The sequence below is a fragment of the Protopterus annectens genome, chromosome 5.part1, assembly GCF_019279795.1.
Source record: "Protopterus annectens isolate FY-2018-M chromosome 5.part1, PAN1.0, whole genome shotgun sequence".
Lineage (NCBI taxonomy): Eukaryota > Metazoa > Chordata > Ceratodontiformes > Protopteridae > Protopterus > Protopterus annectens.
Genome location: NC_056736.1, coordinates 622,838,095 through 622,853,458, shown reverse-complemented (window position 1 = coordinate 622,853,458; position 15,364 = coordinate 622,838,095). Strand labels below are relative to the sequence as shown.

The 15,364-nt window shown below is 41.3% G+C and overlaps 1 protein-coding gene across 2 annotated transcripts in view; it reads left to right on the top strand.

Annotated features, from left to right (window-relative positions):
* The window catches only part of B3GLCT (beta 3-glucosyltransferase), a 1,903,418-nt gene extending 1,889,344 nt beyond the window's left edge, over positions 1–14,074 (top strand). The window contains exon 14 of one of the 2 annotated variants that reach the window (XM_044073237.1): positions 13,644–14,074. In XM_044073237.1, coding sequence (XP_043929172.1) covers positions 13,644–13,814 — 171 coding nt within the window. In that variant the 3' untranslated portion in view covers positions 13,815–14,074. The remainder of the gene's footprint in view (positions 1–13,643) is intronic. The other variant, XM_044073238.1, reaches the window with a different exon arrangement.
* The last annotated feature ends 1,290 nt before the right edge of the window (positions 14,075–15,364 follow it).

Genomic DNA, 15,364 nt, shown 5'->3' with positions numbered 1-15,364 from the left:
GCTCAATATCTTTATATAAATTTTCGCCAAAGTTTTCTTGATCTTGTCTAACACTAAGCTTAATATGTTTGTCCAACTTGTTTATTTCAGTTTTCAAAGCTATAGTTCGACCTCTCTTCCATTTCTTATATTTTTTGTCTCTCACCTTAATCAGTTATCTTGTTCTTATGGAAATATACCCCCCTGATGCTGTGTGCCTTGATCTTGATGTTAAACATTTTTTTTTTACTTTTTGCACTCAATTTCTCTTTCAAAACTTTCCACATTCCATCTGCAGTTTTTCCACTCAACACCTCACTCCAGTTAGTTTAATATAGTAACTGTTTTGCTTCCCTATAATCTGTAAGTAACCTTCTGTGCATTGGCTTAGATTTCAGTTTGGCAGAATTATCTAGCAACAAATTAACCGTAATAACCCCATGATCACTGCACGTCAATGGTGGTAAAACTTGACTTGAAGTTACAGTAATTTCTTTGGGAACACAAATAATATCTAGTATATTCCATCCCCTGGTAGGTTTTTTACAATTTGAAGCATTTGTTGTTCCTGAATATACTCTGTGAATAATTTCTTTACTAATGTTGTTGAATCAATATTATTCCAGTCTGTTTCTGGTAAATTTATGTCCCCAGCTAATATTATTCTTGGTTTACCTTTAAAAGGTTGAAAATCAACCTGCCAAACGGCCCTTTGTGCGAACCGGAGTGACAAAAACCGTCATTCCGAACTGCACCAATGTTCGAAAATCAGCAAATAGAAAACCAGATTCACTGATTTTCAAACTACAATTATGAATACAGATTGTAATGCAGGGGTGCAAGCCCCCTTGCACCCCCACACCCCACTACTTTATTATTCTAACTCTGAGGTCACACTGGGGAAAGGGTCCACTTCCCAATCCCCACTATAGTGCACTTCTCACCCACAATGCCGAATCTGCAATGAGCGAATGTCAATGTGCATTTGCTCATTGCACATTCACTGCATTTCTATTCAGGTATCTGAAAACTTGGAAACATACTTCCACACAATTGTCTTTCGACAGTGTGCGTTTCATTTTTCAAAGGTAAACCATTATTCTTCCCTCCTGTGTTTCATGTAAGAAATGTATGAATTTTTCTAGGTCATCTGCACTTGACTTTGGTTGTCTATACACTCCAACAAATGTTATATGTTCCAGAGTTGTCTTTATTGTCACAGTTACACATTCTGTTGTATTGGTGTTATCATTGAACATGTAATAATCACAGGTCTCATAGCTATCTTTAATTATTATCGTAACACCTCCACCCGATTTTTTGTTAGAATGTCTGTTATAGTAAAAACATTTATACCCTGTCAGAATTGGTTTCCAGTCATTGTTCTTTAACCATGTTTCACAAGCAATAACAACATCAATCTTATGGGAACGTAGCAAATTTTCTAATTAAAAAAAAACTTTATTTTACAATGACCCCCCCCATTACTATTCAAAAAAGTGCATACTGATTGGTCAGCGTGCACGCTGTAAATCAGAGTTATAGTAATGGAAAAAGGTCCAGTCACCTGGACTTTTTCCATTACTATAACTCTTTTTTTACAGCAACGGAGAACGCAAGATCTCCGTTGCTTCACACTGTCTCACTATGTTAAAGGAGTTTAACATAGCGAGACAGCTTTAAAAATAGCAACGGAGCTTCTCCATTGCTTTTTTTAAAGCTGTCTCGCTATGTTAAACTCCTTTAACATAGCGAGACAGTTTGTAAAAAGCAACGGAGATCTTGCTTTCTCCGTTGCTTTTTTCAAAACTGTCTCGCTATGTTAAATGGGTTTAACATAGCGAGACAGCTTTTAAAAAAGCAAGGGAGATTCTCCGTTGCTTTTTTTAAAGCTGCCTCGCTATGTCAAACCCATTTAACATAGCAAAACAGTTTGTAAAAAGAAAAGGAGATCTTGCTTTCTCCATTGCTTTTGCCCACAGCTCTGCTGTACTGCGTAGGCATACACATGCACAGTACATCAGAACTGCCGCAGAATACCAGACAGCTGCAGAAGGGCAGCAAGGAGGCATTATACAATGCCATTATTTAAGAAAAGTAATTATTTTTTTTCTTAAATAATGTCATTGTATAATAGCAATAACCCACTTCTGGGTGTGGGTAATGCTGGATTTGCCCACGGTTGTCTTTGTTTGGCCACTCGGGATTCGCCCTCGTGACCAAACCACACCAACCGTGGGTAAATCCAGCATTACCCACACCCAGGCGTGGGTTATTGCTATATTATTAATGCTACTAGCGTTAACAACCATCAGAGATGCATCAATAAATTTCTTGGCAAAAAACAAAGTGTTTTGTACTGTCCTGATTAATGGTAAACACATGGAGCTCAAATTGGACACCATTTCAAAGTGTAATGTTATGTCAGCAGAAATTTGGCCAATTGTGCAAAGCTTGTTGCTTATGGAGGTGAAGAGATTTAAACCAAAGGCTCAGTAGTGCTTTCATGTGATTCAGCTGGGAACAATTACAGCTTGCAATTTTATGTAGTCAAAAGACCTGTGCAGTCATCATTAGGTCTCAGAGACAGTTTAAGAATGAAACTGCTTTCTTTTACCAAAGAAGTTCATTATGTCAGCACATGTCCTAGTTCCAGTTTTACCGATGCTCTTTTCTCAGAGTATGCAGATTTTTTTGAAGGCAAGGTAGGTAAACTTCCAGTTGTGTACTCCATGACATTAGGCCCAAAGGTCAGTCCTGTAGTCAGACCAGCAAGAAGAGTTCTGATACCTATGCAGGACAGACTGAAAGTCCAGTTAGATAAAATGGTGATTTGTCCAGTTACAGAACCCAACTGAATGGGTGTCTTCCATGGTGGTCCCTCATAAGAAAAGCTCAGATGAAATCAGAATATATATTGACCCAAAAGACTTAAAGCCTTAAAGAGACCCCACTATCCTTTGCATACAGGTCTATATTACATCATCGACCTCTAGTCATGGTTTTAAAGAAGCCTATACATACAGCTCCAGCGAGACTACAAAGAACGATGCGCAGATTACAAAAGTACTACTTCAAAATGGTCCGTACAAAAGGCAAACTTCTTTTATCTGGGTGACACCTTATGCAGATCGCCCAGAAATACCATAGAAGAGCTTGATACAGAGAATTTTGACTTTGATGTCATGGAAGTGCATCGTTTTTCTACCACAAGACTTGATAAGCTAAGAAAGCATACAAAGACTTTTGCAATTTTGCAAAAGCTTAACCACTTCGTCAATGTTGGATGGCTGTCAAAGCAATTTTGTGTACCGACAGAAGTGCAACCTTATTTTCCTTATAGAGATGAGATGTTGATGGAAGATGGTATCATTTTCAAAGGTCCTAAAATTATTGTTCCTACTTCATTACAACATGAGTACATCCAAATGTTGTATCGTGGCCACCGAGGTTCTGAAGCTACCAAAAGAAGGGCAAGAGGACTAGTATTTTTGTCTTCTCTGTCATAAGATATCGATAAAATACTTTCATCTTATTCAGTATGCAATAGTACTAAACCGCATTTGCAAAAAAAGGCACTTCAGCAAAGCCAGATTCCTGAACTACCTTGTCAACAGTAGCCACTGACATATTCAAGGGGAACAGTCAGCATTACTTAGTGTTGGTAGACACTTATTCAAATTGGTTTGAGATTGATCTGCTACCCAACCTAACGTCCAGTACAGTCATTACTAAGTTGAAACGTCATTTCTCAGTCCATGGTAGTCCACACAAAGTTATTTCTGACAACTGAACCCAGTTTACCAGTCAGCTATTTCAGAAATTTGCAAAAGAGTGGGACTTTATCCGTGTTACCAGTAGTCCTGAGTACCCACAGTAAAATGGTCTAGCTGAACGTGCAGCACAAAGTGCATAGCAATTACTAGAGAGGTCAAAGCATGACAATACCGATGTTTTCTTGAATTTGCTTCATCTCAGAAATATACCCAGTATTTACTTGGCTTGCCTGCTCAAAAACTTCTGTCTTGGCAAACCAGAACAACCTTGTCTGTCAGTTCCAGTTTGTTGATGCCTAATGCTAAAAACACCAGAGCAATCAATCCCCAACTATTCAAAAAGCGTTCATTCCAGAAGTCCAACTATGATAAAATGAGCACATTTATTCATCTATTGAAAGAAGGAGAGATAGTGAAGATGCAAACAGCGAAAGGTTTTGATCGAATTTGTCAAGTGAGAGGTGTATGTATTGAGCCGAGATCTTACTTACTGAAATCTGAGGGTATAGAATACAGAAGAAATTGCAGGCATCTTCTTCTGTTGTCTGAATCGATATTGCAGCATCGTACCTGTGATACAGACTCTAGATCTCAGAGCAACCCAGACGACATTCCTAGTGAAGGACATGTCTCAGTACCTATTCCCATTCCTGATAATGTCCCAGATGTCCCTGAAGTTGAACATTCATTAAAATCAGTCCCTGTTGCTAAACCCAGTCCTAATTTTTTATTTCATATGATCAGGTCATATCTCCAGACCTAGTGTAAAATACACAGCAATCTGGACATGATTGTTTCCTTTGTATTTAGTTCTGTATAATTGCATGTCAAGGGATTATTTCTGTACAATTGCATGTCAATGACTGTTGTCATTATTACAGTGCATGACTTATTTCTCAAAGACGGAGGATGTAGAACAGTGTGTGTGTTGTAACTTTAAGAAGCATTTCAAAGTGAGGGCACGTGCATATAAAGAGAGAGCACGCGCAGGCAGCAGTGCCATTTTGAGAAAACAGCCAGAGTGTTAACATGTATAATAGTGCAGTAGTCAGTCTGTTTATTAGTTTATTTAAGTTAATAATCCTCAGTCCTGATGTGTTTGTATATAATAAAGCTGCTTGAACTGAACCCACAACTGTTTGTTTTACCCTGACCAGACGAGCAACAGCCTATCTACTCCTTGCACCTGTCTGCCACTGTACTATCGGTATGGCAGTGTGATATTGTTAATAGGAATATCTGCTCTTTATTATATTACAGACTTTTGAGTGTGATTGATTAAGGATTAATTAACAGGATTATTAATCCTGTCATTTTTTCCCACAAAACTTAGTTGCTCTTCTTTTTTTTGCACTTCCGGAGTAGGTATGGCCTGATTTTCTCTGACAGAGGCAGGAGAGTAATAACATGCCTTTTACCATCACCTTCTATTTAACTGTTTTTTCTTTGTGTTCCATGCTAGTCACGATGGCAGCGCCCTATGTGGCAGAGGCCTCTCCGGCTCCCGATCTGCACTTTTTTGTTTGTTTTGCATTGTGTAAGTCTTTTTTGTTTGGTGAATCCACTTTTGTTGTTGAGTGAGCGGATGTACAGGTGGAAACGTTGGTGGTGGTGTAATGAGTATTGGTGCCTGTTATAGCCTGTTTTTTGTGGAGGATGGCGTGGAGCGGTGGAAGTTGGGCCTGCAGTGGGATCTGTGATGAGCGAAGTGTGGAAATGGAAATTTGTTTTGGTTTGGTATGGACTCCTAGAATGCACCAGTGGATTATAGCGTTGGAAAAAGAGAAGACGTTTGTCTGGATGGTGGAATGTGGGGGTCGGTGTTATCAGCAGAAAAGAAGGACTAGGTGGTTGCTGGTGACAGTGTGGTCATTCGGGCCTGCAGGTAGAGGTGGCTGGGAGACTGTGGTTAATGGAGGTCGGAAGGAGGACTGTTGGACTGGATGATGCTAGGGATGGTCGAGACTGCAGTAGTGGCGGTTGGATAGTTATTGATGACAAGAGGACAGTTGGATGAAGGGATTGGTTATTTAATGTTGCTGGAGATGCATGGAGATGGCAATGGTTGTATCAAATGTGAAATAATTCCTGATTTCCGTGAAATAATTCCTGATCTTCGGTTGGCCGTTTTTCACTGTCATTGTTGTTGTTTACTGTTATATGTGGTTTGCGATTTGCTGTTATGTCATGTTGTTTGTGCATGTGCTTGGAGGAACGTAATTTCATTGAGCTGTATTTGGTAATGTTGAATGATAAAGTTTGCTTTGCTTTGCTTTCTCATTGGGTGGTAGTTACGTTTCAGCAAAGCAACACTGTTTCCACATAAATCATTATTTACTTTAAATCTTTCACTGCTGCTAATTCTATTTTCATTGGAACTCTTTCCTAGTTTATAACAATGTATATACCTGCAATGCCATCGAAAGAGACTAATTTGGCATGGGAAGCCAATCATCTCTTCTAGGCAAAAAACTTGTACTATCTGTACATGTGCTGTGTGCTGCACAGGACTTATCTGTTTCTATTACCACATCCAAAGCAACATCATGTGCAACTGAATGTATGTTGCTGTCTTTTCACACATGATGTCAGAGCTTCTTAAGGTGATCTTTCCAGACCCACCAAATCCAGTGTCCCACATTCCCACTCCCGCCCCAGTAGTCAACAAACCAGACTCTGCAGCCCCCCAACCCCTCCACCCATTTTCAGATTCCTGGATCCGCCACTGAATGTATCATACAGGAATTTGGTGAGAAGTTTTATTTTAGTGCTCCAAGACTTTTCTTAGTATGAGCTTCCTTACTGCACTGTTCTGTGATGTAACTAGGAGATATACAATCTCTTCTGGAATATACTTGAAATGTATGTAATTACAGGAAGTCTAGGAAAAGGCATGAAGTATGGAAGCCAAAGCATCAGGTTGTGCATCTCAGCATTTAGTTGTTGTTCTGCAGCCTGTTGAAAGGCAAGCTTTTTATGAACCAAGTGTTTCAAAGTATAGCTTGTCTGTGCACTTATGCTATACTGATGAGCCGAACTAAGGGTGGAACACATATACAGTTATTAGAGTCCAAGTTATTGGTCAGACTGCATTAAGAAAGACTTGTTATTGCTCATTCAAGTGACAGTGTGCTGGAATGCTTTTATGTCCTCGGGTAGTTTGCTTATATCCTATGAAACTTTGATCTCATGCTGTGGGAGTATTTTCTTATTTATTTATTTTATTTTATTCTACATTTGTTGACTGGGCTAGTCCAAGTGGATATATGTCCATTTTCAGTAGAGGCCCGGGGAGATAAGCTTCAAATAAACAGAATAATAGCAATTTCTGGTATAGTACTATCTACAGTCTAGAATACAATTGTTATATAGCAGCATAGCAACATTTTAATGTAGAATATAATAAAAAGAAAGAGACAGAAAACACAATATAGGTATATATAGGTGAAAACGTGTTCATACAGTCAAAAAATATTTACAAGTTCATACTCTGTAGTGGTTCCTATATAAGAGTAAGTTTTTACAGACTTTAGTTAGCTTAACAGGTTCAACTCTCTGAGGCTAATGAAAGTGTTAGAAGTAAAATTGCAACTGGTTAGATAAATAGACATTAGACATAGTTGGAGGGGATTATTAGTCTGGGTTTCTACAGGGGCATAGCCAGTGATTTTTAAAGTATTCCCTAAATTGCTTTTTAAAAAGTCGCACTGAAGAAAGAGATGAGAGTTCACTGGGAAGCAGATTCCAGGTTCCCAGTTTCCACTTTTCTTCTGAGTGATGTAGGATACCTGACACCAGGGGATGTAAAAATACATTTAGACTATGCAAGCAGGCACAGATTATACTTTTACACATCCTTTCTCACTGACGTTTGTCAATACATTCACATTTTTACAGTGGTGGGAGTAGTCCTATGGAGCCCTCTGTCTCCATGGCACTTGAGAAAGCAGAAGCTTATGCTTTGTCATATACTAGTACAGCGAGTTTCAGAACATCATCATAGAAGGATTACCAACTTCTTATAACTGATGTCTAGTACAGCGAGTTTCAGAACATCATCATAGAAGGATTACCAAGTTCTTGTAACTGATGTCTAGTACAGTGAGTTTCAGAACAGCATCATAGAAGGATTACCAAGTTCTTGTAACTGATGTCTAGTACAGCGAGTTTCAGAACATCATCATAGAAGGATTACCAAGTTCTTGTAACTGATGTTTATGTACCACAGAACTGACTGCATCACAGGTGCTGCACATTTTAAAAGTTAGTTTTTGTTTAATTTAACTGTTAGGCTAACAAACTGAAGTGCGCTAGCCGTTTTAAAGCATTTACTGTTTGTTACTGTATCTTTTTCTTCTGTCTCTGAAAAAAAAAAAAAAAAAAAAAATATCCTTGTTTTCCCGCCTTACTGAACTAGAATAGTCCAGTCTTCAGATTTTGCTGATCTCTGGGCTTTGTCATAGTTCCTGTGCTATCCATATCCTTATTTGGATAAGAGGAAGCTTCTTTGTTTACCAGTGGGAGTGGGGAGCACTGAGCAACCTATTTGTCCCTAGAGGAGTGGTTCCAGCCCAGCAACTTGTAGTTTATTGGCCATTTTGGGTCAATTCCTAGCTCTTTTCAACCCCCTGCTATAAAGCCCGCTTTAGCGCGCTTTGCGCTTGTATACGACTCAGCACAGCTCCTCGTGGTGTCCTGCAGAGTTCTACAAGCAGCAGAGAGTGAAAGAGTGACTTTCCTTGATTTATAAGTTTTTTTTTCTGGCTTTCTTTTTGACTACTGTATCTCAACTGCATTTCGCCTAAAAACCCTTGAAATCCGCTCTGCATATTGTTTATACTGTATTTGTGTTGCTTCTAAACAGTTTGCACTTTAAAAGTTAGTTTTTGTTTAATTTAACTGTTAGGCTAACACACTCAAGTGCGCTAGCCGTTTTAAAGCATTTACTGTTTGTTACTGTATCTTTTTCTTCTGTCTCTGAAAAAAAGAAAAAAAAAATCCTTGTTTTCCCGCCTTACTGAACTAGAATAGTCCAGTCTTCAGATTTTGCTGATCTCTGGGTTTTGTCATAGTTCCTGTGCTATCCATATCCTTATTTGGATAAGAGGAAGCTTCTTTGTTCACCAGTGGGAGTGGGGAGCACTGAGTAACCTATTTGTCCCTAGAGGAGTGGTTCCAGCCCAGCAGCTTGTAGTTTATTGGCCATTTTGGGTCAATTCCTAGCTCTTTTCAACCTCCTGCTATAAAGCCCGCTTTAGCGTGAATTAGAGCGAAGTTGCTCATAGAGCAGCATCGAGGAGCGCCGGTTAATCAGGTTTAAACTATTTCTGGCTCCGCAAAGTCTGCTCTTCAATTTTTCCCTTAGAACTGCTCTACTTGCAATCTAAACAGTCTATTCTCTATCTGAAAAGCCCAGCACTTGCTCCTAAAGCATTTTTATACAGGTAAAGCACTCTTAAATAAAAAGAAAGTACTTCATTCACCTAAATTCCCTTGAGTACCCATTTCCCTATAGGTCCTTTCTGACTCAGTTACACAGCAATCCTTTACCACTATTCTAGCATGTCGAAGGGTCAGTTGCTGGCATCCTCTCCTGTTCAGCTGGTGAATCTGGGAATCTTGAGGCAATGTTACAATTGCCTCATGTACACAGACAACCCTCTCCTCCTCCCAACAAATACAAATATATGTGAGAGATGCAACTATATAGCCAAACTGGAGGCTGAGCTCTCTCAACTCAGTACTGGCAAAACCAGTCAGGAGGAGAAGGTAACCATGCACACCACAAACCCAGTCTCACATAGACCTATCACAACTGCAAACCAAACACATAAGCACACAAAAACATACTCGAAGGCTCTGATTAAAAATCCACCAAAACAACAGAGGCCTCCAAATCAGACACCCAAGCGACCACTACCTCAAGACATACCACATGCAACACATAGTTTACAAAGTCAGTGTGCTAAACAGTCACAGCCCTTAAGGCCAAACAACATGCCAGATACACTTGTAATAGGCAACTCCGTAGTCAGACACACTGACGTCCCGCTCACCAGACTGAACAAGGAAAAGGTTACAGTAAGCTGCCTGTCGGGCGCTAGAATCCGCCACATAACACAAGCACTCGGGTCACTCCAAAGCAAGTACAAATACGACTCAGTCATTGTCCATGCTGGTGTGAATGACCTGAGACGTACCTCCCTGGACTACATGAAAAGAGACATAGAGGAGCTCTCTGATTATGTAGCCCAGGCCGGTATGACCCTGACCCTGAGCAGCATCTTACCCTCACCAAAAACGATGCCACAGTACAAACACAAAATGATCAGCTTTAACAATTGGCTTAATTACTGGTGTCATTCTAAGGGGATCCAATGTCTGTCTGCTTGGGATGACATGCTTGACAAGCCACGCTGCTTTGCAAGGGATGGCTTGCACCTGTCACCCCTGGGCTTCCGGATATTGGCCAAGGCTCTTGCCACCCCCATAGTGCCTTTTTTAGGCAAGGCTCAAAAGACAAACCCACCTCCCTAGAAAACACAAGTGAAAAAAAAACTAAGGGTAATGCTGCTCAATGCCAGAAGTCTAAACCTCAAGATGCATGCTCTCGAAGCCCTCCTCAGTATGGAGAACATCGATGTCTGTGCAGTGACTGAAACCTGGTTCAAGGCTCCTGAGAGCACACCAGCACTACCAGGTTTTACCTCATATCATGCTTTCCGGCCCCAAAACTTGGACCGAACCACAAAAGGAGGGGGAGTATCCATATTCATCAAAGATACCCACACCTCCAGGTTAGTGGCAACGCACGAAGCATCGGAGACCATCCAGGTGCAACTAACCATAGGCAAAACTGCCCTACAGGTTGTAGCATGCTACAGACCACTCTCTCAAACTCAGGAACCCCACTCACCCTTCCTGAAGACACTGGAGAGTATGAATGTCTCACCAAATACCATCATATTGGGAGACTTCAACTACCCAAACGTAGACCGGGAACATTACTCAAGCCCCAACACTCTAGCCCAAAGGTTCCTAGAATTCATAAACTCAAATGCGATGGAACAACTAGTCACCACTCCCACAAGAGGAGATAATATACTAGACCTGATCATCACAAACATGGGGACAAAATGCTCCACACCGGAAGTATACCCCTCATTGGTGAGATCAGACCATAAATTAATCTCACTGGAAGTCCACATCCCGCCCCCACCCCCTGCACAAAATACCACAGTGAAGAACTTCTCAAAAGCCGACTTCACACTTCTTAAGACTGAAGTGGTATCCTTCAAGGCCCCTGGGCCAGTGGAAACCACAACCCACACCACTGGATCCTTTATAAATGCCTTCTACGGGCATCTTCAAGAATGCATGGATCATGCAATCCCTAATAAAACCAAGACCCATTCCCCCAAAGGCAGGCGCCCTGTCTGGTGGACCCCAGCCATTAATAAACTTTACAATAGGAGGAGGAAGCTACTACATGACAGAGCAAAATCCCTAAAAGGGAAGGCATCTCTGATCAGTACTAGCAAAAAACTACGATCACTCATAAAATCATCCAAGGCCAACTTTGAGAGAAAAATCGCAAAAGGCACAAAAGACAATCACAAGGCCTTCTTTAGCTATGTTAGAAACCTGGGTGGAAACTCCCAGATATGCTCAGAGTTAGTCCAAAATGACACAAAATACACTGAACCCACAGACATTGCCAACATTCTGGCAGACAGGTTCAGTGCAAATTTCTCCACCCCCTCCCCCCCAAAAGGAGAAATATCTATCCCAGTAGAGTGTAGCCTCCCTAACATCTCAGATGCCCAGGTGAGAGCTGCCCTCTCCAAAGCTAAAAACACAGCATCAATGGGACCAGACGGTGTCCCGGGCTGCGTGCTACATGAACTCCAAGAGGAACTAAATCCGCACATAAGGCTGCTGTTTAATCTTAGCCTTACTACAGGATACGTACCCAAAGAGTGGCGTACAGCAACAGTGGTCCCACTCCACAAAGGCGGTCCTCCTACGGACCCTGGAAATCACCGCCCCATAAGCTTGACGAGCCTGGTCTGCAAAGCTATGGAAAGGATTATTATGGAACTCATAAACAAAGACATTGGGGACCTACAGACATTGGACCCTACCCAATTTGGCTTTGTCAAGGGCAGATCCTGCCTTTTGAACTTGGTCGACTTTTTTGAAACAGTCACTAAGGCCATTGATGAGGGTAAGGCAGTTCACACAGCCTACCTTGACCTTGCAAAAGCCTTCGACACAATACCCCACTCGGGCATCATAGACAAACTCACCAGCTTAAATGTAAACACATATGTCACAAGATGAGTTGCAAACTGGCTCAAGGACAGAACCCACAAGGTCAGAATTGCTGGAGCCATGTCAGACTCTAAGCCAGTCACAAGCAGTGTCCCACAGGGCTCAGTCCTGGGACCCCTCTTATTCGGCATTTATTTTTCCGAGGTGCAAGCAAACATAAGAGGATTGTGGCTGACATAATTGATACTCCAGCGGACACAAGCATCCTTCAGAGAGGCCTCATAGAAATGGATAATTGGTGCCAGAGCCATGGCCTTAAACTGAACGCCAAAAATGTATAGTCATACCCTTTGGGAAAAACAAGGTACCCACAAATTACCACATAGGTGGTAATCCATTAAGTACGGAAGAGGTAATCCGGGACCTAGGGACCCAAGTTGACAGTAACCTCTCATTTGACACTCACATTGCCAAGGTGGTTAGGAAGACCTTCTATATTGCCCACCTTATCATGAAGGGATTCACATCCAGATCAAGAGAGGTCATTGTGCCCCTGTACTCTTCTCTTATCAGGCCCATGATGAGTACAATGCCCCATTTGGGATGTATCTTACCCGACACCTGCAGCAGTTGGAAAGACCCCAAAAGTTCCTCACCAAGAGGATAAAGGGTCTCAAACATATGTCATATGCTGCCCGGCTGAAGAAACTCCAGCTCTATTCAGTCGCATACCGCCTACTCAGAGGTGATCTATGCCTGACGTACAAGGCCATGTCCAATCTGGAATTAATGGACATGCTCCACCTCAGAAAATCCAAATCCATCAGAGCCACGAGAGCAAGAGATTTGAACCTCAACACAGAAATAAATAGGACATGCTGGAGGGACAGATTCATAACCCAGAGGCTCCCTACACTCTGGAACAGAATCCCAGTCCACGTTAGGCAGAGCCCCTCACTAGCTCTCTTCAACAGAAATCTTGACGAGTGGATGGGAGATCGTAGGTTTACCCCGGGGGTCATCTCTGTGTCACTACTAGACAGAGGCACAGTAAACTAAACCCTAAATAGGCGTAGTATTCTCATCCCAAGAGGTGGCGAAAGCCACACACACTCTGGCTAGGCTTATAAATGCCCTAGGGCAGATAGCCTAGTACGAACCTATGAACCTATTTATTTTTGTTTGAAAAGACTTGGAGAAGAGGGAGACTATTTTTTAGCTTTTCTACCTTCTCTCTCATTACACATTCATTTAACCTCAAAGTAAATATTTATTGACACTAAGGATGTGGGGACTTGCTCTACGTTACAAGGTGCTGGGGGAATGTGCACTGCAAGAATAATAATTTCAAGTGTTGTGAAACTTTTAGAGTATCGCTGTATTCATTGTGTGTGTTTGTGGGGATTTAGATTTTTTACTGTGATTAGTCTGAAGACTTTCAGAATGGCATGTCTGTTTATTAAAAACTAATGTTCTGATATGTCACTGTTCAGCATCTTACCTAGTATCCTAGCGCTATGTCAGTTTAGTATAGCATATTGTGAAATGAAATTTACACAACAGATGCTGTTGAGAGAAAATAAACTAAAATATCTTTTATTTATTTTTCACTAGGCACGGCCTGTTGATTATCCAAAGGAATACCTTGAACATCAAATTCCAGTCTCCTTCCACAAACACTGGAATATTGATCCTGTTGAGGTATATCGTAAATGGCTGATCGATGATGAAGATGGTGTTCGCTCATTTTCAGTACAGAATCATCACACCAAGGAGGAGTTATGAACTGTACAAGTCGTCGCACTGTTCACTTGTTTTGTTTTGCAGAGCACTCCTACTGAATTGCTGAGATTTCGGCCAGTATTATTCTAAGTGGTCTGGGAATATTTTTATCACTGGCAGAAAATATACACTCTGAATATACTGCACTATATTTGTAATCAAGTTTCTTAATTGCATAAAGTACAATCTATTCATATTGGTTTTAGTGTTTCTAAGATAGGTTTTCAATAGCATGTACATTTGTATTTTTGTAATAAAATAGCACTATGCATTGCAGCTTCTTGTTTCATTGTCTTTATTATGTCAGTGTTGTTGTTGTCTTTCGGCTTTTCCCGGTTAGGGGTCGCCACAGCTGAACTCTGGTCCGCTAATGATTGGCAGTAGATTTTCACGAACGCTGAGGTGCCAGCTCGACGTTCAACCTTCAACGAAGGCACGCCCATTTACGCATATCTTTCGAATGCCCACCCAACTGCAGGGAGGACATGCAGACTCCACACAGAAGGCACTCCCCGCACTCCAGCCGAGAATCGAACAGGAGAACCTCATGGTGTGAGGCAACAACGCTACCGCTGCACTACCGCGTAGCTGCAGAAAAAATGATGAAGCCATATTTACACATTTTTTGTGCTATTTACATGCCAGGATTCAAAGACATTTACTTTGCAGCTGTAGATGGCCTGCATGAAGAGGTGAAATTGTACAGCATGAGATCTACTAATTATACTTGAATGTCCAGCCCCTAACTCTTTGGAGCCCTCAGCCATACTCATCTGCAGTGGGATAAGCAGTTGAGGTAAAGCAGAGCAATCAAACAAGCAGATTTGACCTGCACAAGTGTAGCTCCTGAAAGCCGACAAAAACTGCAAGAGGAGATCATGTACAAAACAAGTCATTCATGCCACATTGTGGCACTAAGCACAGAACATGTACATGCGTCTACCTGTTGTACCAGGCTTGGGAATCGTAGACTGCAGTAAGAATGTCATGCACATGCCGCTCATTTTGGTCCCTTGCATGAAACTGGAAGTAAGGGATCAATAGACTGTTGTGATAAGAGGCCTGCTTTGCCTACTTAACCCACAAATGCACATTTATCTCCATGTTTCAGTTTGGAGCTGCCATTTTGATTGTTTGCATCCATGAGTTGTGCAATACTGTGAAGTGGTGGTATGAAAATGTTTACATTTGCAGATTATTTTTTGCTGGTAAGGTGTATATTTTCACTTCAAACAACTGCTCAGAAAGTGGGGAATAACAAAACACGGGGCATGTTTGTTGGGGGGTTGGGAATGTGTATGTATTAACACAACTGTTTATTTTGCTTGATCCATTTGTATCTATGCTTTCATGGCTACAGCAGCAGGTACAATGCGGGTGGGTTTACTATACCACATTTTATAGGCTGTCCTCTAAAAAGATGTGGTTCTGTTGCACAGTGTATAAAGCCTGCATACTGTGCCTGTGAGGAACAAGAATTCTCAGCACCTGTAATGTATCCTTACCTGTGTGGATTCATGTTTTCACCTTGGATTGAATATCTACACTAAGCA